The sequence below is a fragment of the Papaver somniferum genome, chromosome 7 (assembly GCF_003573695.1).
Source record: "Papaver somniferum cultivar HN1 chromosome 7, ASM357369v1, whole genome shotgun sequence".
Lineage (NCBI taxonomy): Eukaryota > Viridiplantae > Streptophyta > Magnoliopsida > Ranunculales > Papaveraceae > Papaver > Papaver somniferum.
The window spans coordinates 113,326,149-113,347,111 of NC_039364.1; the positions used below are offsets into that span (position 1 = coordinate 113,326,149).

The 20,963-nt window shown below is 36.6% G+C and overlaps 3 protein-coding genes across 3 annotated transcripts; all 3 read right to left on the reverse strand.

The window, feature by feature from the left end:
- On the reverse strand, positions 1 to 2,249 carry LOC113298172 (uncharacterized membrane protein YuiD-like). Its single transcript, XM_026546865.1, has 5 exons — positions 1,919 to 2,249; positions 1,230 to 1,386; positions 1,003 to 1,053; positions 707 to 799; positions 1 to 445 (listed from the first exon to the last, which is right to left on the reverse strand). Exons 1-5 carry the CDS (start codon positions 2,089 to 2,091, stop codon positions 365 to 367), a joined length of 555 nt encoding a protein of 184 aa, XP_026402650.1. The 5' UTR covers positions 2,092 to 2,249; the 3' UTR covers positions 1 to 364.
- A 209-nt stretch (positions 2,250 to 2,458) lies between these two features.
- Positions 2,459 to 8,531, reverse strand: LOC113292909 (ATP-dependent DNA helicase Q-like 5). Its single transcript, XM_026541724.1, has 19 exons — positions 7,073 to 8,531; positions 6,929 to 6,982; positions 6,624 to 6,736; positions 6,315 to 6,527; positions 6,128 to 6,206; positions 5,824 to 5,877; positions 5,625 to 5,706; positions 5,423 to 5,475; positions 5,283 to 5,327; positions 5,085 to 5,179; positions 4,874 to 5,003; positions 4,628 to 4,726; positions 4,468 to 4,523; positions 4,278 to 4,380; positions 3,845 to 3,973; positions 3,467 to 3,645; positions 3,124 to 3,148; positions 2,910 to 3,025; positions 2,459 to 2,700 (listed from the first exon to the last, which is right to left on the reverse strand). Exons 1-19 carry the CDS (start codon positions 8,489 to 8,491, stop codon positions 2,613 to 2,615), a joined length of 3,132 nt encoding a protein of 1,043 aa, XP_026397509.1. The 5' UTR covers positions 8,492 to 8,531; the 3' UTR covers positions 2,459 to 2,612.
- A 242-nt stretch (positions 8,532 to 8,773) lies between these two features.
- On the reverse strand, positions 8,774 to 14,341 carry LOC113298173. The gene is made up of 6 exons (XM_026546866.1): positions 13,248 to 14,341; positions 13,049 to 13,157; positions 12,610 to 12,730; positions 11,767 to 12,507; positions 9,809 to 11,597; positions 8,774 to 9,566 (listed from the first exon to the last, which is right to left on the reverse strand). The coding sequence occupies exons 1-6, from the start codon at positions 13,441 to 13,443 to the stop codon at positions 9,139 to 9,141; spliced, it is 3,384 nt and encodes a 1,127-aa protein (XP_026402651.1). The 5' UTR covers positions 13,444 to 14,341; the 3' UTR covers positions 8,774 to 9,138.
- Positions 14,342 to 20,963: the final 6,622 nt, after the last annotated feature.

The following is a 20,963-nucleotide window of genomic DNA, read 5'->3' on the forward strand; positions in this document are numbered from 1 at the left end:
TAAGTGGAATGAACACTTTTGCTCCATTGAATAGTCCAAGAGAAAGGCAGTTAACCTTTGGGAGAAAAAAAAATCAAAAACATGTGACCAAAAAGGTTGCACTAATGCGTAAACACATAGATTTACTGTACAAAGTACAAACAGACTTGCTGAACTCATCCATCATGTACTGCCCCCTAACAAATAATGTAGCTGAGAAAAAAATAAACTTTTCTCCAGATGCAAATGGGCATACCATAACATAGCAGTGAGTAATCTTCTAATTGAGTTAATCAACCAAGTGTTGGGTGCGCTATTTTCTTTTGTGCTCTGTATGCTTGATTGGGATTCCAGGATTCAAGATGTTAAGCTAGAATCTGCATAGTCACCAAGCTTGAGTAACAGCTGCTTTTACTAAGCAACTGATAACGGATGTGACCAATCCCAGAATCAACCCTGCTAGAACCTGGAACAAAATTGTTTATTTTGAGCAAGTTATTGTTGTTCAGTTCCTAATATTCATGTAATATATGACAGTTATTTTATTTTATCTGTAAATTCAATGATAATATTATGTGCATCAATTCTGTTCTTCCGGACAATTCTTTATATACATGCTAACGAGTTATAATAACATTAGATAGCTGAAACAACAGTCAGCCGCAATAATAAGACCGGGCAAAACTACAGAATAAAATGATGATAAGTAGGCAAGATATGGATATACCTGAACAGGAGTGTGACCAATAAGTTCACGCAGTGGCCTTGCGTCACTGAGAGGATGTTCAGCTGGAAGTTGAAATACGATTTGATTCAGAACCTGCATAACATCCCATTGGAAGAAGTAAGAATATCTCAAAACAATTTCTCGGCTTTATAAGTATAGCTTAGTAGGATTAGGAAAATCCAGAATAACTCATCCCTGTACTCATCAACTGAAAAATGTGCAGGTGGTAAACCAGTAACATACATGACAACTGTACTGATAACACAACAAAGGAATGAATTATATGAAAAGCAAACCTCTGCTTGTCGTCCAGCATGCAATCTAACACCAAGTGCGTCATGCATCACCTGCCAACAAGTATGGTATACGTTGTAAATATAAGGTTCTTCGATATGAAGAAGTATGACCACAACTATGTGTCCTTGGAGTTGATTATATAGTGTTTAACATAACCAGCAAATGTTCAACGCTCAACAGAAATAAAATAAGAAACTAGAATAATAATATCAAGTTTGAAACGTACGACACAAGCGAAAATCATGGCAGTAGCAAAAGAAGTTCCTCCAAAGCCGTCTTCGAATCCAACGGCAACTGCAAGAGCAGTAACAGTGGCAGAATGTGATGATGGCATCCCACCAGATCCAATTAACTGCTTAACATCCCATCTGCTTTCTTGATACCTGCAAACCTATCAAGGTTTGTAACTCTCAGAAGGATCAAACATCTAAAATTCATTCATGTACAAGAAATTAATCCGGGAATTTATTCAAAATTGACATTACTCAACTACTTAAGAACGCTAATTTTCAGTTTATTCAAAGGTTTCAAAGTAACAATAGGCATATGATCGCTATCCGGTCACCGTCCCCGTATTAACAAGTTATGGAGATAGTTATCTTTCCTAATCTCCAATTGTGTATGTACTTGATCCTTTATCTTCAGAAAATCTAGAGATTTTGCTTAAAAAAAAGGTCACCTCATGTTATACAGCAATTAACAATTTACAAAAAATCAAGATACATTTGTATCTCTTGAAAGTCAATTCGATGCCCAAATTGAAAAAATAAGTGCATTTTTTGTGTAATTTGTTAATTAAAGAGAAATTTATGACCCAATTGAGCAATTTAACCATATTTCAAGAAAGACAGGCAGAAAGGAGATTGAATATCTCTCTTTACAAAACAAAAAAAGAGGTTAGAGAGAAAGATGTACCGGATGAGGAAGAACTTTATGAGCTGAGCAATAGAAAAAGCAATAATTGCTGAAATTAGAGCCAAATTTGTAAAGATTGATAAATATTTAGAAACAAAAGAATTTGTAGTTGTTGCAGAAGAAGAGACTGTAATTTGTATAATTGAAGCTGCTATAGCTGTTACATCATCCATTCTCTCTCAAAACGAATTCCCTCTCACTCTGTTGTTCGTTCTTCTGCAAAGATCTAGAGAGAGAGTTTCAGTAGAAGTGGAAACTAAAAACTAGTACAAGCTAACAGTCTCTTCTTCTTCTTCTGGTCTTCTATTCTTATTTTGGTCTATGTTTCGTGTGTAGCATGTGATATGTTATTAAATAAAAATAGAAGAATATGGATGAATATGCTTTTCTCTTGTGTGTTTTGACATCTTTTAGAATATGCTTCTCTCTCACCAACATCACTGTAGAGTAGAATTTTCTCTAAAGTTGACGGTCTGACTAACCATGAAAACAAACGTGGGTGTACAAATTCGGATCCAGAGTAGCTGTATTTGACAAAAATGGTGATACATGTTCTATGTAATTCTTGAATAAAAAGTAAATTTTTGTAGTCTTTATTATTTTAATTTACCTTGACAAAGTAAGAAAAATAAATATGAAGCAACGATGCTTTGCAATTTACATTGATCAAGGAATGCCAGGTACTAAAACAGAGTTACAGTATATGCCTCCCTGCAAAATTCATGAGCTCTGCAGTTGCTGCTTCCATGACAACTTGGAAATCTACCTGCGCATATCTACCCCTGTTTATCAAACACAAGAATGTCACAAATGACGGGATTTAGTATAATGGTGGAAATGTACAACCTAGATTTAGAGAATAACTATTCTACTTCAGTTAGGACAAAATGTGAACCGAGGAATTTTAATTGGAGCTAAAGAATTTCATAAGATTAGATCATCGTACTGAATTTGAATGAACAATAAAAGAGATGGTAATTAGAGTGTTCACCATAAGTGAGTTTTGGACCAAGTTGCGGAAGGAAAAGATGGACTGCCAATGCCATGCATTATTCTTGCAACTGCTCTTGGAGTGAATTTAGCATGTGTATTGCTCTGCAAAAACACCTGTTGCAGCCAAAAAAAAACAAAAAACAAGTAGATTAAAATGGAATATTATCTTATTGGGACAAAGTAATAAATGGCAAAGATAAAGGAAACTTCACCTTCACATCTGCTCGCAAAAATGGGCTGAAGTGCAAAAAGAAGTCATGTCAGTAAATAAGTGAAAACACAAGAAGGATGGAAATCTAGTAAAGGCAGAAGGAATTATTATATGAGTCTCAAGTTAACCACAGGGTTAGTTACATTTATGTACTCATCTAGTTCAACTTAAGATACTTGTCTTCCCGTGACTAATATGATCGGCTCTGATATTCAAATAACCGGAGTGCAGATTAGACCATCAAAGTTTTGAACCATGTCTATATTTGAAGTTTTCTTGGTTATACTAAACTATCACGACTATCACAAAAGAAAAAGGAAAAGGATATAGAAACTCGACTTCACCTGCTTTGACCCATCTTCGTTGAGAAATCACACCGAGGATCATTGTCTTCTCTGTTAAAGTAGTCCAAGATCCTACTTTGCAGACACTTAGTATGTTGTGTACCAGAGCAGCCATCCACCTTGTCACAAATTTTTACAGCAAAAGTAGCAGCACTAAACATCTCATCTAATTTCTTTACCTGCAACAGAAATAAAAAATATAAAAGGGCAACTTCTGGATAGACATGAAAATTTTTGAATTGCATTGTGAAGTGTTTTAGTGGCAGGCCAATAATCTGGTCTTCCCACAGAAGAGAAGCATTTAACCATCAAGAAAAATCAGCCATACATTAGAATAGACAACTTTTTTCATTGTAGTTCGAGTAAATAAAAAATCACCTTACAACTTTCAACTTCTGATAACCATCTTGTCAAATGTGCTGTAAGGGCACAAAAGTCACCAGGAGTTTTCATAACCATGTAACACAAAGCAAGGTCCTTAACTTCGTATGTAACTTCTCCATTCAACTACATTTTCCCATGGAAGAAGAAGAATAAGAATTCTTATTAGCATGTCATACTGAAACGCCTCAATATAAAATTATTATTTCTGTAAGCTAATAAAAAATGATTTAAAAAAAGGGGTATTAGCAGATTTCAATTAAGATTTCTGTAGTGTGCTGAAAATAAAAATAAAATAGGTACGTCATGGCAGGTTACTCATGGTCATGCCATTAGATGATAGTTGTTTTTTTTTAGGGAACCAAGAATGGTGAATACACAAATAAGCTACTACTTCAGTTACCCTTAGAAGGAAGTTGGGAGATCAAACCTTTAAGGTCTGCAAATGCTTTGATAGGTCAATAGCTGTCACCCCAGTGCTGTTTGCCACAGTGGGTATGTCAAAAACATAAGCCCCTTGCTTTATTTCAGACCTGAAAATCCATTGAGAAAGGAATATCATTTTTCCAATGTCCATAATTTTCTAATAACTCTATCATTCAAGTAAATAAAAATCTCACTTCTTCAAAATTGCTGCAACCACGATATCTTTGGAGGCCAGCAATGCTGGGGATGTCTGCACAAAATGCAGTTTCAATGGTTAATCTTAAGGAAAGAACATTAACACAACTATCGATCAACTGTCTTGCAAGAACAGTGGCATATTGCTTTACTACAGACCTTGTGAAAGTACAAGGAGCAAGTGACATTTAATTGTGGGAGTAAGCGCAAATACTGCACTTCCCCTATCTCCAAATAGGTTAGAATTGTGAGCATCACCTGTCATCAATAAGATAATTAGATTAGTAAGGTGGAGATCGAAGTTGTCTATTTCATGTTAAGAGTAATTCCATAAGAATGATATTGGATAAAACAACAAGTTCAGGAATGAGAGCATTCAACAGTTAACGGAGATTGTAAAGAGACCTCTTCTTTCATATCTAATTTCTGAGATGCAGATTCTTTCACTAAGGAGAAAATTTTTCCAGGTGTGCACACAGCGTTACTGAAAACCTGACACAGGAACTTGTTTACTGCAAATTCATCAACACCATCACTGACAAAAGATTTATTTTAGATTTTCTCTAGGTAATTAGGTAATAACTGAAATACAAAATAGTACAAAGTGAAGTTGCACCTGAATGAAAAACTGCGGAGCTTGAAATAAGTTAAATCGTCGAAAAATAGATGGCAATAGGATAATCGACCATCTCGTCCAGCGCGACCAATTTCCTACAGATGCACATAAACTGGATCTTTTAGGATGATATGAAGTATGACACAGGGTGAATTATTTTAGCATAAACAAATGGTGATTATTGCGATAAACTACTACCTGAACATATTCCTCCAAGCTTTCGGGCAAGCTATAATGTATTACCTGAAAAGAGATCACATTAAGTAGTAATGAATTTGCTTTTCTAGATCTAATTAGCAACATATAACGAAAGGTGAATCAAGAGTAGTTCATCATACCGCTCCAACGTCACTCTTATTCAGCCCCATCCCGAATGCAACAGTAGAAAAACCTTCAAATACGGGGAAAAAGAAAAGAAAACAAAAACAACATTTAGTACTTTGCATCCTGCAAAGTTGCACAAGGACCCAACTAATGCAAAAGTATATGATACCAACTGAACAGCACATAAACAGTTTGGATGAGCTATTTATAAAGTACATCTTACCACTCTTATCTTATTCGAACAAAATAACTCTTGAGTTTGACTCCTATCTTTTGCTGGGATACCGCTATGGTAGCTCTATAGAGCAACAATCAACATATACCATGTTATTGTTAAGCAAGCAAATCCCATAGATGTAGAGTAAGAATTAGCAATCAACTTAATTAACAAGATCTAGAATGGCAAAAAACATACCTTTGCAGAAATGTTGTTATCGCGAAGATATTTACTAAGCAAATCAGTCTCAGACTGCAGGAAAGAACAATACTCCAGGTGAGTACCTGATAACAATGGCATACAGACAGGACAGACACAAAAAAACACATGCTATTAAGTATTCACTATGTTTAACTAATTGGCTCAACTCTAACATCTTAAATTTGGTTACCCGGGTCAAATGCCAGAAGTCCTTGGCATTAAAACTCGTAGAGATATCTAGAAATATTGAAAGCAGCCCAGAATTTGAGTTCACTGAGTAGCAAAAGTAATGCAAACACACCTGAAATTTACAATAGATAATTGTACTCCTAATGTCTGTGAAAGGAGAAGACTTCATCAGCATCAGTAAATCTTTCATTCTGCATATAAAAACATTTATACATGTAAAGGATATCGGCATCGTATAATAAAATTTGCTGATAGTATAATAGTGAAACCTTTGGGGGGAACTGCAATAGTCTACTTACCTATTTCCACTCAAAGTTACAGATAGCTGTAAATTTTCTCTCGTCTGAGATGTCTTAATTAGACTGGTCTGGGGTATCTCTAGAGCAGACATAACGGCCTGCAACGTTTTGGTTGTCGCTGTTGCAGTCATTGCAAGAATGCATTTAACGTTGAGCTTTTCTCGAAGTAGTGATGAGCGGAGTCTCAGATACGAAGGCCGGAAGTTATGTGACCTATCAACTCTTAATACAGATAACCATCACCAAGGGAACTTCAAAGAAGAAAAAGTAGATCAAATTTCTAATCAACAAGCAAAACAAATTGCTCACCACTCAGATAGGCAGTGAGCTTCATCGATCACTACAAGTGAGACAAGCAATGTGGGCCCAAATAGAGACAGAAAGTCTTTATTTAAGAACCTTTCAGGTGAAACATAAAGCACCTGTTACAATATATAATCATTTAGCATTTCGTTTAAACATAATCCCTTATCTCCACTAAAAGCCAACTCCAAATGAGAAATTGGTGAGTACTTGCGATGAAATGTGCATAAAAACTTAACTCCAATCAAATGAAGTTGACAGGAATTATCAGATACAGTTAGTAATATAATCAACTTTCAGCGCATTATCACCTTTATTTTGCCCTCAACAAGTCGACAAATTGTATCAGAAGCTTCCTCACTAAACTGTGCAAGAAAAAAAATGGTTAAAAGATTAAAACACATGGCTAATAATTAAGAGGAAAATATAAAACAAGTTCGAGATTCAAGACCAACCTGATTGCTAGAAAGAAGACCACCTTGAATCATAGGAGGTAACTGCTTTAACTGATCAACCATCAAAGCAACTAATGGACTCACAACCAAAGTCAGTCCAGGTAACATAAGCGCAGGTAACTGATAACACAATGATTTCCCAGCACCCGTTGGCAAAACCAACATTGTTGAATTACCAGCAACCACATTTTTAATCGCTTCCAACTGTCCCTCACGAAACGAATCATACCCATGGCTACATTTCAACAACTTCAACAAATTCTCATCAGATGGATCATTACGAGCATCCATCGCCACTTTTTCAACCATTGCATAACCTCCCCCTGTCTTCTCACACTCCTCTTGCTCTTTTGGTAATTCTGAAACTAAACCATCTTCATCACAAATACCATTACTTTCATTTTCTTCACCTTCTGCTTTACTTTTTCCTTTACTACTTCTCCATTTACTTTTCCGACTATGAGACGAATAAGAACTACTACTACTACGACCTTTCCCTTTCTTGTTCAAGAACTTACGCCCACGCCCGCCATACCCATTAATATTCAACCTAACAAAATTCATTTCATTTGCTGGTCTTGCCTTTTTAGACGGCAATGGTTGCAGATCACTACCACCTATCGAATTAGGATGTTTCCGAGCAGGTTTCTTAACACATTCCGCACCTTGATGATTATCTGTACTACTAGCACTAATCTCTGGAATAACAGCATTAACATGATGCATTAAACTACTAGTACTGATCTCAGGAGTGACAACATTAACATGTTTACCTACAACTTCAATGTGGTCAGAATTAACGATCTCTGGCTGCGGCACTGGTACTGGAACATTCTCTGTGGTCGATTCTGGATTAGAATAAGTTCGTCCAGCGTTTGAGAATTTACGGGAAAATCCCATAGGTAGTATTTTAGCCGATGACATTTCATCGTGCTGATTTGAGAAATCTGGTAGAGATAATTTAGAATTAAATTGAGGAAATGACAAGGTTTTCGCCGAGGAAACCTCATTGTTCTGGATCGGGTTTGAGGAATCTGGTGGAGATAACTTAGGGTCTTCTTGTGTTGGAGGTTGAGATTGGGTTTTGAAATTGGGTTTAGGTTTGGGGGTTTTAGGATTTGGTAAATTTGGTGAAGATAATTTGAGGTTTAATAAAGGTTTTTCTTCTTGTTGTGGGGATCGAGACTTGGGTTTGGATTTTGTTTTCGGTTTTGGTTTGGGGTTCTTGTGATTGGAAAATGGTTTGGGAACTGAGAAAGAAGAAGAAACCCTAGTTTTTTTAAGGGCAATTTTAGATTTATAAGAAGATACAAGAGAAAGTAGTCGAGTAGGAATTGTAGTTTCTGAAGGTTTTGATTCTTCTTCTCTTTGGGGTGTTCCAGAAATGTGAGAACCGTCTGAGTCTGAATCAGTTTCCATTCGCTAATGACTTGCTTTGGAAGGGAAAGAAGCTTCGATCGTTTACAGAGATCTGGAGAGAGAGGAAGAAAGGGATTGAGCTTCAACATTTTGTTAAAGTTTCTCTTTTTCTTTTTCTGAATTTCCCGCCAAAACTTGGCGCTAACTTGATCAAAACAATTGTCGATTCACCGTTGTAAAACAACCACAACCAAATAATTCCACACGCTGAATACTTAAATGGCGTGGCTCCGGCGCCAATTAAAACGTTCTCACATATAATCAGCAGCAATCAATCAATCATAATGAAAATCAAATCTGAATCTCTAGTAATAAGGTTACAGTTTTAGAATGGGACAATCTTGGTAAAATCAGGAGCAAATTCGCAGTACTCTCGTGAAATCAGACAGTAAACACAAAACTTTACATGATTATCTCACACACCCTTCGGTAACTGCTTAAGGTGCATATTTTGGTTACAAATAAATTTTGGGGAATAATAATAATTAACACAAACACTGATGGGGGGCAATCAATCAAACTGCCACAAAAATTGGAAGAAAATGAAAAATTCTACAGACTAAGATACAAACAACTCTTGCACCCGCCCTCTGACCTCATACAAGCTGTTAGAGAGATATTAGAGTTCGGTATTGTGGGATTGAATCTTACATTATTGTGCAATTGCACTTGGACTCCAATTTAGGCGGTCTTGAAGTGTCAACCTTTTTTGGAAGCCCTGAATCATGCTTTAAAGAGTCATTACTTGTTATGTCAGTTTCTGAAGTATTACTGTTTTTGTTTTCTTCTGTTTCCACCCGCCTTTGACGGGCTTTCTCAGATTTAGGAGGCCGTTTACGAACAGTAGTCTTTCCACGCTGATCCTTTCTTTCAGAACGTGATTTGTCTGGGATAGTAATCGTAGGAACGGAACCCTCGAGGTGAACTTCATTGATCTCCTTAGACAACGCAATTGTTGCAGCTTCATAAGCTAAATCATGAATGATAGAGCTGCAGAAGAGTATAGTATCGGTTGCTTCTTCCAGTGTTAGACTTCTTCTCATATGTCGGTTCTCGACTACTACATTTGATTCCTCTGTCAAAATAAAAACAAAGAGGTTCAATTATAAGATGAAGCTGACCCTGACTTTTGGTCTTTCGATAACTAATATGTAAATTGAGTTCACTTTTCTGTATACTTGTTACAGTTTATATGGCATTATCTAATTTCTGGACAAAAGATGCAAACTTCAGTTGAAAGTACATTGGGTCAAGCTCGAACAAATTGATTAAAGAAAATGAAGCTGGGAAAATCAAGAAACGGATTAGATATGTTACCTACGATGCCGTGGACTTGATTAGAAAGACTAGTTTCTGGAGCAGGATCCAGCGAAACTGAAGTCTCTTGTTCATCTATAGTGCTTTCTGAATTTCGGGATTCTCCAGAATCACTATGAGAATCTTGAGCATTTGCATCATCATTTTCTAGAGCTGTTGATTCTGCACCAGTCATGTCAGTGCCACGTACAGCGCTACCCGTGGTGGCAGTTTCTGTCATAACTGATGCTTCTACATCTGCGTTATTCCTTACATTACTTAAAAGGTCCTCGTAATTATCAGATGAAACACAGCCCTCATTACTTGCCAATGCTCGTAATTCCTCTAATTGGATACTCATTGTCGGGCTTAATATGTCAGAAGTTGAACCATCAATCATTCTATCACTTTCGGTGTGAGCAAGTTTATTTTCCTCGAAAACAGCATGATTGGCAAGAGAAGGATTCCTATAATCCAATTCTGTTCCTTTTGACGTGATTCTATGTTCCTCAGAAACAACATGACTTTCAGTTAAGCCCGTGTAATCCTCCCTTTCAATAGAGGCAGTAAAATTTCCTTCTTGGGTGCTCTTAGTCTGCACCGTATCTTTATTCGCATGATTTGAAGTTACAGAAAAAGAAGACCAGCGCCTTAAAACGTCTATATCCACATATTGATTGGAGTTCTCCATGTCATACATCCTGCTGCTAGACTGCCGCTGGACACGGATATCTGTATGTTTGGAAGAGCTCCAATCACCAGAAGAAGACGCAGAGGCACTACCATGCCCACTAGAATTCCTCATGCTGCTCTGGCTATCTCGTGTGTAGGAGGGATTATTGCAAGGAGCGTTCGTAGCAGTAAAGGACCTCCCCTGAACAACAGGCCATTTACTACTACTTGACCTCCGCAGTAGCAGGGAAATACCAGCAGCTTCAGCATCAATTGTTTTGTTTGGATAGGAGTTTTTGAACTCTTCGCCAGCAGTGTCTCTGTGAGGACTTGAATTAAGTGTTGGGTGGATCACCACTTGCTGTTCCGGATCGTCTTTTATCCCTCCTCCTACTCTCACCTCTTCAAGGGAACTGTTCTTCATGAGACTTTCACCTTGCTCAAAATTCATCCTCACTTGAACAGGTTCCATTTCCGCCCTCTTGAGTATTTCCACCTTGGTATCAGCCTCGAAATCATCTCTTTCCTCTTTCAATGTCATCTGAGAATGACTTGCAGCATCGGTGAACACTGCTTCAATGTCTGGGATATGCACACTGATGCAAGCAACTTTTTCATGGCAAACTGGACAAATGTTTATGTGCTTGTCCATTGACTCAACTGCATCAAACTTCCGGCCACATTGAGAACAGGTTGTTGGTGTCCCTAGATGAGCATCTTTTGACTGATCAAATTCAACAATAAATGACTCAGGAGAGGTTGTAATAAGATCTTTAGCCGCAGCACTGATACTCTGTTCTTTAGAATTAATTCCGCCGATACTATCTCTAATAACATCTTGTTCCGCGCCATCTTCATCTACTTCATCAACTCTATCAAATATAAAGACTTCGTCATCTTGATCATCGTTAAATGGTACCTTTTTGCTTTCAATTGGCAGATTATCCTTGTCATGCTCACTGCACTCAGTATCAAGTGCAACACTGGCACCATGTTCAGAACTTGCATTACTGCTAGTTGTTAAAGAGGAGTTCCTAGAGGCAATAGGACGAAAAGAAGAGTTTGCATTTCCAGCATAGAAGGTAGTACTTGGGACACTGGACAAAAGTGGCCTGAACATTTGTGGACTTTTTCGTTCCTGTTTAAACAAAAGAAGAACATCATAAAGACGTGAACACAAGCTTAAAAATCATTGATACTGATACGGATATGGGTATGCATAAGTAGAATGATGTATGCCCATCCAGTGCAGGTCTCACAAACTCACATATTAAATAAAAGATTATGCCACTATTTACATAACATACCATTTGCCGAAGTGCAGAATCGAAAGATCTTTTTGGAGCCGAGCTAGAGGCAGATGTTCTTGATGACTTGTTGGAGAATACGACTTTTCCATTTGGTAGTGATCCAACTTTCTTTGAAACTGACCGCTCGGATACACTCAGATTGGTAGAATATAGAGAGTCCACATCATCATCACCAGATGATCCAAACGAACCCTTACTCTGGGTACTATGTCGGTCTCGATCATAACTATATGCTGAATTGGCACTCCGAGAAGCAGTTGGTGACATTGATTGACGTCCTAATTTGGAGGAATCCCTCCCACTTCTGGATGCTGGTGAAGAGCCCCTTACGTAAGATGCCGGTGTATCAGCTAGAGAAGTCCGGAGATTGGGTGGAGCTTCAGATGGAAATCCAGGGATACTTGATTGCCATGCACTAAATTTTGGTGAAGGAGAGCTTCCCCGACTAGTATTTACAGGGGAGGTTCCTCTCCCAGATGAAGATGCATTGCCACTTGACCCAACGTTTATCTTCCGAGAAGTGGGTGTGGAAGATCTTTGAGAAGGTGTTGAGTTTTTAATTGGGGGAGTAGACGGCCTCAGTGATGGACTAGAAGGCCTTATACTGGGAGATGGACTAGAGTTACGAGCTGAAGATGGCCTTCCCCTGGACTGCAAAGTACTATTTCCAGACCGAGGAGATGGGCTAAGTCGTTGTGGACTTGCACTAGTTCTACTACTCCTGTAACTCTTCTCAGCCTACCATCATATACGCATTATCAATATCAGATAAGATAAATAAAGAATAAAGAATTAAAAAAAAATCATCTGTTGGGTTCAGAAAAGACACTGCTGACTTACTGTGCTTGATCTTGATACAGAGATGGGCTGACTTCGAGTCCTGCCCCTCTGGACAAGATTAACTGGAATTGTCTCATCATCCAACGAACGGAAAAGAGGAGTGTCGGGAGGAGTCAACAGCCTTAAGTTCAATAATACCAACCATATCATCAATAACCGTGAAGCATTCAGAGCAAAATGGTACTGTATGAAGAGCTAAATTGGGTATATTCCCCATTAACTCGCAATCATCAAACTTGACAAACATATTTTGAAATCCTAGGCAAGAAAAAAGAGCATTGCAGGAAGGCCATGCAAGCAACCAAAAAAAAAAGTAAAAAGGTTCTTTCGATAAGAATGCAATTAAATTTTTTCCGTTTTATGTTTGAATCAGGAATGATGTACAAGCTGGCAAATCATTTAATTCTGGAAAGCAGATAAGAGTAGAAACTGTACGCACCAATCATAGTCATTTTTCTCCTCGTCTGCATTGAGGAGGTCACTACTCTCTCCACGAGATGGAACTGATACCCCAAGCTTGAAACTCGAAATGGAATCAAGTCTTCTCGCTGTTAATGTATGTAAATTAGGCCCAAATAAACAAGAAAGGTAAGCTAAATTCCTAAAAGAATCATGATAGAATTAAGTTCCCAACTTACACAGGGATACGTCAAATTCATCAGTAGACTGAAGCAAAAAGTTGTCGCTCTCTTTATGTTCCATCTCATTGAATAGAAGAAGATCATCATCTTTCTGTTTGACAATAATTCCTCCTTCAAGACTGCGGCCTCGTTTATGAGTAGTCACTCTAAGATCCTTTTTAGGAGAGCGCCTCAACACCGGAGAAGGAGGCATTTTGACTACCCAAATCCCCAAAAACTTAGTATGATTCTTTCATAACAGTAAGTATCAAACCCAATTCTCCAAAACAGCCATAATTCGCCACCCAAACCCTTCTCCACGTTGTTTAAACCCTTTCACCAAAACCACAAAAATCCCCCAATACAACCAACAAATTAACCGGCTATCTTTCCTATTAGTTAGCTCAATATCCCGATAAGGCAAGCGACAATCAAATTTTTTTCACCTTCACTCACAATGGGAAAACCATATAATTACATACATTAAACCATACCCCAGTTTCTAAATTTCTTCACCATAAATTTCCTGTTGCAAGTAACTCCAATTATGTCCGTGAACGTCAAATGTAACCCCCAAATTTATCCAAAAAATTCAGCGTATTCCAAATGATTTCCCACTAACTGATGATTGATACTAACCACAAAATCCCAAATAAATTCTTGAAAATCCTTCCCAAGAGATTAATACAAGTAGAAAAAACTTCAACAACAACAAAAATACCCCAGACAACCAGATAGTCACACACTGTAAACAAGTCTTCCTTTAGTCAAACAAATTTCCAGTGTGTGTCAAAAACTGATTCTATCCAATTAAGATCTCAATTTCCACCAGGTTTTCAACATTAATACCCTAAAATGAAGAATCACACACTTGGATCTACAGAATCTCATCAAAAAGAAAATTACACAAAGATCGTATGAATACTACTATATACAGAGATCAATCAATCAATCATAAAATAGAAAAACCCTAATTCTTCCAACATTCCTGAATTCCATACAAAGAAAGAAAAGAAGAAACCCTAATTATTGTTGTTGTTACCTTCAAGGCAAGTTTATTTCATACACTCTCTCTCTCTCTTTCTTTCTCACTACTCTCTGCTGTGAACAGCTCGTTTTTCCCCTTTCTTTTTCATTTTTTCTCTTTTGTTAATTTTTTGTTTTACTAAAATACCCCTCAAATTACTATTTTTAATTGTCAAATTATCAGAGGATTAGTGATAATCAATGTCTATTATGGGAAAAGAGTATGAAATAATGTCAGTAGGTAATGTTTATCAGTCTTTGATTAATGGAATATGGACCCAAATGTGTATTCATTTCTCTCACTAGATTTTTATTTTGGGGTTCCTTTCCTCTGATCCTCCTCCCTCCCTCATTTTCCTTTTTATCTCACACGTGAGAGGTTCCATTCTACCGTGACGATCACAATACAGTTGGGGAGTTGTTCTTTTTTATTCAAGTTTACGAGAATGTCGACTGGTTTGGATTTCCTGTGTTTGTTTCGTACATCCACCCCTGTTTCAGAAAAATTGGTTTTTTTTTTTTTTTTTTTTTTTTTTGCAGTGGATGGGAAAGATAAAGAGACACGGAGAGAAGAAGATTTCATTCCATAGAGTTACCATGTGTTACATCCTTTATATACAATAAGAATAAGTCACTAACTACTATTGGGACGCACATCCATGGGCTAAAGCCCTACAACACTCCCCCTTGTGCGGTCTAATAGAACTTCATATGCAGTACTTCACACACAGTGCTTCAGATGTAGGTCTTCAAGTGTAGTTCTCTTCTTGATGACTATTGTATTTAAGACAATTGCTCCATTAAAACTTTAACAAGGAAAAACTCGGTGGGACAAAAACCTTGGTATAACTCTTCACATGTAGTACTTCACATGTTGTCTCGTATTTTACATGTAGTTCATCACATGTAATACGATCTTCAAAGATCGACGAGTCTAAGTTAATTGCCTCGTTAAAACTTCGTCAGGGAAACCCAAAGGAACAAAACCTGAACTAAAGAAAAAGAGTACAATATTAATTAAACTTAGAACATAGTTGGATACGTATACGTTGTCTCATTAAAACTTTGACAGGGAAAAACCTAGTGGGATAAAACCTTGACGACGGGAAAAGAGTACAACGTGACAGATGCAAGTAAAGGTAATCTGTTGCAGATGATCACTTTGCTCCGTTGAAGTTGACTAGTTGCTTCACAACTTCTAAGGAAGAAAATCCTCGTGGGAAAGACAATAGCCTTAGCTAGGAAATTACATTCCTGGTGTTTGTTGTTGTCTCATTAAAAACCTTGTCGAGCAACAAAACCCTGTGGAAAAAGTAACCTCGGTGAAGGAAAAGAGTTCAACACACCATTAGATGCTCCCCCTGATGTCAGACAATTTCATTAGTTTAATGCAGTGAAAAGGAGTTTATCACACATTACTTTGGTGACTTGAATGTTTATAAGACCTTGTTGTTGATTCTGGAAGTTACGTTGCCTAACGGACTATCGTGTTTCATTTCTTTGATTCAGATATTTTCAGTAATATCAACGCGATCTTTATGTCAGCAACGTTCAACATACTTGATGTTTTTAGTGTTATCTCGCTAAAAACCTTGTCGAGTTACAAAACCCTGTGGGAAAAACTATTCTCGATCGAAAGGAAAAAGAGTACAATACAGCTTCAATTTCGAAGTAAAAATATGTCGACATCATATCCTTGGATCCTCCCCTGATGTCGGCATCTCCCCCTGATTACTTTCAGAGTTTTTCCAGACAGTTCCGTTAGCCATGTAATTTTCGAAACTGAATATCGGTAATGACTTAGAAAATCATCTACCATATCTCCCTCTGATTACTTTCGTTGGAGAAGAGATTATTGTTCTTTCATAATCAACAACTTTTGGATTGCACTTTCATTAACATTCCTTTTAATGTCTCTGTAGGGATAAAACAAATATATGTCAATGGTTACTTTTAAGTACATGAGTACATTCATTATACCATTCCAATGACGTTGCGTTGGCACGGAGCTATATCTAGCTAACAAGTTTCCTGAGAATGTAAAATTTAATCGAGTACATTATTATACTAAGTACAACAATGTGTCTATTGTACTTAAATATTGGAATTTCATCTCCCAACACATCTTCGTCATATTCCTTTGGACGAAATAGTTACTTACTTACATTTGAACCTCGACTAATCATGAGAGTGCTATTAGGATGCATGTCTTTGTTAAATTGCCTGACAACCTTAGACATATGCAAACTGGTGGAATAATATACCACAAGCTCAGTATTCGATCGAGCTTTCCCTAGATTTTTCATCTCAAATTCGGATTTTAAATAGATTTTTCTTATTACATCAAGAGTACACATCATGTATGTACCATCAACGTAAATAGCTACAATTCCAAATCGGGAAATTTCTTATGAATACGCAAGGGAAAATAACTTACTTGTCTATCCCCTCCAAATCAAATAGCCACTTAGACGGGTATACCACATCCGCTTGATTGCTTGAATCTATAAGTGAGCGTTCTATCTAACTGTAAAAACATTATGTGGTTTAGAGTCATTTGATTTGGGCAACAAAAGTCTATCAAGTACTTTTGTAAATATCTTCTATCTCTTGATTCTTTTAGAGATACGTAACAACCACATACATATGCTGCATTTCAAGTCCTTTTGAAATTACCAAGTTAACTAAGTAGTGGAACTCTATAACGTTCATTACAAGAGAACAACTCCAGGGCTTTGTGATAAACCTCGCGCCACAAGGCGAGTCTTTGTACTTTAAGACTACTTTCTTCTCATTATGCTTTATGACAAATTAATTATGTATGTCCAATAGGCTTTACACTTGGTTGGTTAGCACTACCACACCAAATACCCGTATATTTGCCAAAGAACTAAGTTCTACCTGGATTGTGTAGGCCAAATATGTTATTTATTTGAAACTAATCAAAATAAAGCATGGTTCGATCTCATTGTGCTCTACTTCTGGAGCAACTATTTATGGATTATATCATCACTGTGCACGCATGATCCTTCCATTGACTCATGTGCATTCTCATAATCCGTCAGGATTTCATTGTTCTCTAGAATCATTTAAAAACTTCGGAGCGTCCTCCAGTATTGATTCATGGACATAGTCAGAGACAATCAAATGAGATGATTTCATCAATGATACAAATTAGGTTGTGCCTTATTCATCTACTTGCTTTCTAGGTGAGCATTGATCGAACCTGGTGGTCTCTCTATCATCTTTTATGGAGCCACGACCTCAACTAAACTTCCACCAAGTGTAGTTGCAACACCTTAGTCTATGGTGTATATCCCTTATTGAGGATTTATAACCTTGCAGGTAGGTTTGCAGCTGGTATATGTGATCTCATCACTTTAGCGACATCAATGTACATTCTGAAAATCGATTATTCTTTCACTTCACATTTACATTTGTGGAGTATAAGAATCAATATGAGACACAATGGGAACACACCACGACAATTCCTGTCGTTCCCTTACAAAATACTTTTTCTTATCTCCCCCTAACGACGGGAAGACTGTGTCATTAAAGTGATAACCCGCAAATCTAGCGGTAAGAGATCTCCTGCCAAGTTTTTAAAATGCGGATAATTGTTGGGAACACATTTCCAACATAACTACTTAACAGTTTGAAGACCCATCATAGTACGATGTGGAGTCGTAATGGCACATATATAGTGCAACCAAAAATGCGTAAGAACACGAATGTCAGGCTTAAATCCAGTTACCAACTGGTACGCAGAAAAGGTTGACTAATATTGGGTTCTAAAAACGAATTAAGTAAGATGCGTGTAATATTGCATATCCCCAAAGAAATTAAAGATAGGTTGGTACGCATAACCTATTCCTTAGGCACCATCTGTAACCTTTGATGGTAGCCTCTGCGAGACCCATTGGGTATAAGATGCTTTATATTTATCCTATTAAATATGCAATATTCATCAAGTCCTTTTGATGTAAATTCTCTAGCATTAATAAGGGTGGTGAGTCTTTGCACTTTGTATTGTGTAATATGTGCTCGGAGTTTTTAAACGCAAACTTCTTGGGAACTATAACTAGTCCAAAATGTCAAAACATTCACCAAAGCCATAAGTCACTTTAATGGTCCGCATTCTGCATGAATATTTTTCTAAACTTCACCTTGTTATCTTTGTAATATGGATTGTCTACCATTTGCATCTTCGGATGGTCTCGATCCTGTATTATTGAAGACTTTGTAAAATAAGTGATATGCTCTCTTACTTATAAGCATAATGGGAGGGAGGAGGGGGTTGTGCATCTGGTACTTTAGAAAACACTTATTGAGAGATATGTTGTTACTTCACATTCTGTCAATCCTTTTCCCGTTGTCTCGTCCACTCTGAGTCCTTTCAAAACGAAACATCACGTCACAACCAAAGTGCCTTTATGGTTATGTCAAAGTCTGTATGAGTCAATTTCCAACATTTCATCGTCGGAGTCAATATGGATTCAATAATCCAAATTAATACTATAGTGATTTACATTTCACTAAATTGACTCATTAGTCTCTATAAAGTATGTTTCCTTCCAAATACATTAGTGACTATAAAAGATGCAATCAATTACACTATCATCACAGTCAGGTTCCACATGATATCCATTTGCATGGGTTTCTTTGGAATTTAACAAGGTGTGATTATCTCTCGGTACATATAGAGATTTTGTGACGTCTTTGTTCTATCTTTAAAACAAATTTTTGAGCAGTGTTGCGCTTGATGATCCAATCCTCGTAGTTACATTATAAGGAAATAGTTCAACAACTAGTTTAAATTCCTTAAGCTAGTGGAAGAAAACAAATATGAGTTAGAAATTTGGGTCTTGAAAGTTTTAATAAGTGGTGTGGCCTTATTACGTAATAAAAGTGGGATTCAACTCAAGTACTTTAGACTGATTATATATTGTGTTTCACCCAATATATCTCAAGTGCTTTAGAGAATTTATGTCTCGTGTTTTCATTCCATAGGTGCATATATTGGATCTAGTTCAACTGAATAAGATAGTCAATGGGCCCGGCAAAGTTCTTGTTTCCATTAAAGTTGATGTGAAAATTGGTTGCTACTATGATAAACACATTACATTGTATATATCAACACCTATGACCAAGTGAATTTCCAACTCTTTAATTTATGATGGGAGCTAGAATTACATCTTAGCTTCATCCCATATGCAGCTGATACCTGTACTTTGGTGTCATTACTACTAGGAAAAAATACATCTTTGTCTCATGATATATATTTCCCTTTTCACATGCTTTATATGAGTCATTACGTCTAACCCTTTTAAATACATTGGAATTGAGTTGGTACAACCAATTGAACGAAAGACACCATTTAATTAAAGCCAATATCATATTCAAGATAACAAAATAGTATTAAGACCAAAATTCTTAATGATCCATACCAACAATCATATTTTAAATTGACCAATTATATGATGTGGACTTATCTTAAGACAAAAATAAACAAAACTAGACATGTGCTAAAAACAAATAAGTATGCCTCAATGTAAAGATCCACATTTTGTGTTATAAAATTACATACCTTTGTGCTTTGGTTCCCCCTATATAAATAGATAAAACCGAAACAGGTTTAGTTGTGCACGTCCCAAAAGTAGGAACCACGAACAGGACTGGGTTGGACTGAACCCGGTCGAGTTGGACGGGAGACTTTTCATCAAGATTTTCACATAAGGTCGTGAACAAATTCTCTCCCGCGGGCAGAATATACACAACACATATACAGTCAAATCAATCAAGTTTATAAATAATTAAAGCATGGACAAACGCATGGACAACAAAATCTATGCCTAAAAAAGCAATATGGCAGCATAAAATGATGACATTCAATACAATATAACGTAAAAGAAACATGAACGACGAGTTAAACAAAAGATCTTTTTTTTTAATTTTTTCAGATAGGCTAAGCGTACATGTGAGGAAGGATGACAAAACGATCCCAAGATTTTATAACGCATTCCAATTTTTGAATCTCACAACACAAAAAAAAAAATTGCAGCCAAAACTTTTATTAATCAATCATTGGATTAATATATATGTATACTCTTTTTTTTATTTTTTTATTTTTTTTTTTACAGTTACATCATGGGTGCTAATTAGTCATGGGGTAGTATGAACATCAATTTCAGAACAGATTATATAAACATGTGCATCCATTTCATACATGTGATAAAATAGGACAAAACTTATTCAGAGAAAAAGACAAATGGGCATACGAATCATCAATCATCAATTCATTTCATACATGTTATAAGATGTAATCACTACAATTGATTACGGGATTTGCATGCATATAGCTTTTATAGGACACGTCAATACATACAGAAATACGATTAATTTTCACCACAGATCAATAGGGCTAATAATGGCAACAATTACATGATGCAACGTTTCATTGCATGAATCACAATAAAGGGCTAATAAATAAGTAATAAAGACAAAGACATTATTATTATTTTTTATTTTATTTTATTTATTTTTTTACACAGAGTACAAGAAACAAATCAAATATTACTACATTTTCAAATCCGTTCTTAGATATATAACAATCATCATGTGGTGTTAGGTATATGATCTACATAGCAATATATAGATGATAATGTATAGGCTAAAAAAACGAAATAGTACAAAACATGGCGATTTCAT

Bases quoted from the DNA above. Each gene is read 5' to 3' on its own strand.
- LOC113298172 (XM_026546865.1), bottom strand. From the start codon at position 2,091: ATGGATGATGTAACAGCTATAGCAGCTTCAATTATACAAATTACAGTC. The intron at 1,387-1,918 runs GTACATCTTTCT...ATAGGTTTGCAG, and splicing joins ATAAAGTTCTTCCTCATCCG to GTATCAAGAAAGCAGATGGG. The intron at 446-706 runs GTATATCCATAT...ATTTTGTTCCAG, and splicing joins TTGGTCACACTCCTGTTCAG to GTTCTAGCAGGGTTGATTCT.
- LOC113292909 (XM_026541724.1), bottom strand. From the start codon at position 8,491: ATGGAAACTGATTCAGACTCAGACGGTTCTCACATTTCTGGAACACCC. The intron at 5,328-5,422 runs GTATGATGAACT...ATCTCTTTTCAG, and splicing joins ATAAGAGTGACGTTGGAGCG to GTAATACATTATAGCTTGCC. The intron at 3,026-3,123 runs GTGAAGTTTCCT...TGGCTGCAACAG, and splicing joins TTTTGCGAGCAGATGTGAAG to GTGTTTTTGCAGAGCAATAC.
- LOC113298173 (XM_026546866.1), bottom strand. From the start codon at position 13,443: ATGCCTCCTTCTCCGGTGTTGAGGCGCTCTCCTAAAAAGGATCTTAGA. The intron at 11,598-11,766 runs GTATGTTATGTA...TTGTTTAAACAG, and splicing joins ATTCTGCACTTCGGCAAATG to GAACGAAAAAGTCCACAAAT. The intron at 9,567-9,808 runs GTAACATATCTA...TTATTTTGACAG, and splicing joins TCAAGTCCACGGCATCGTAG to AGGAATCAAATGTAGTAGTC.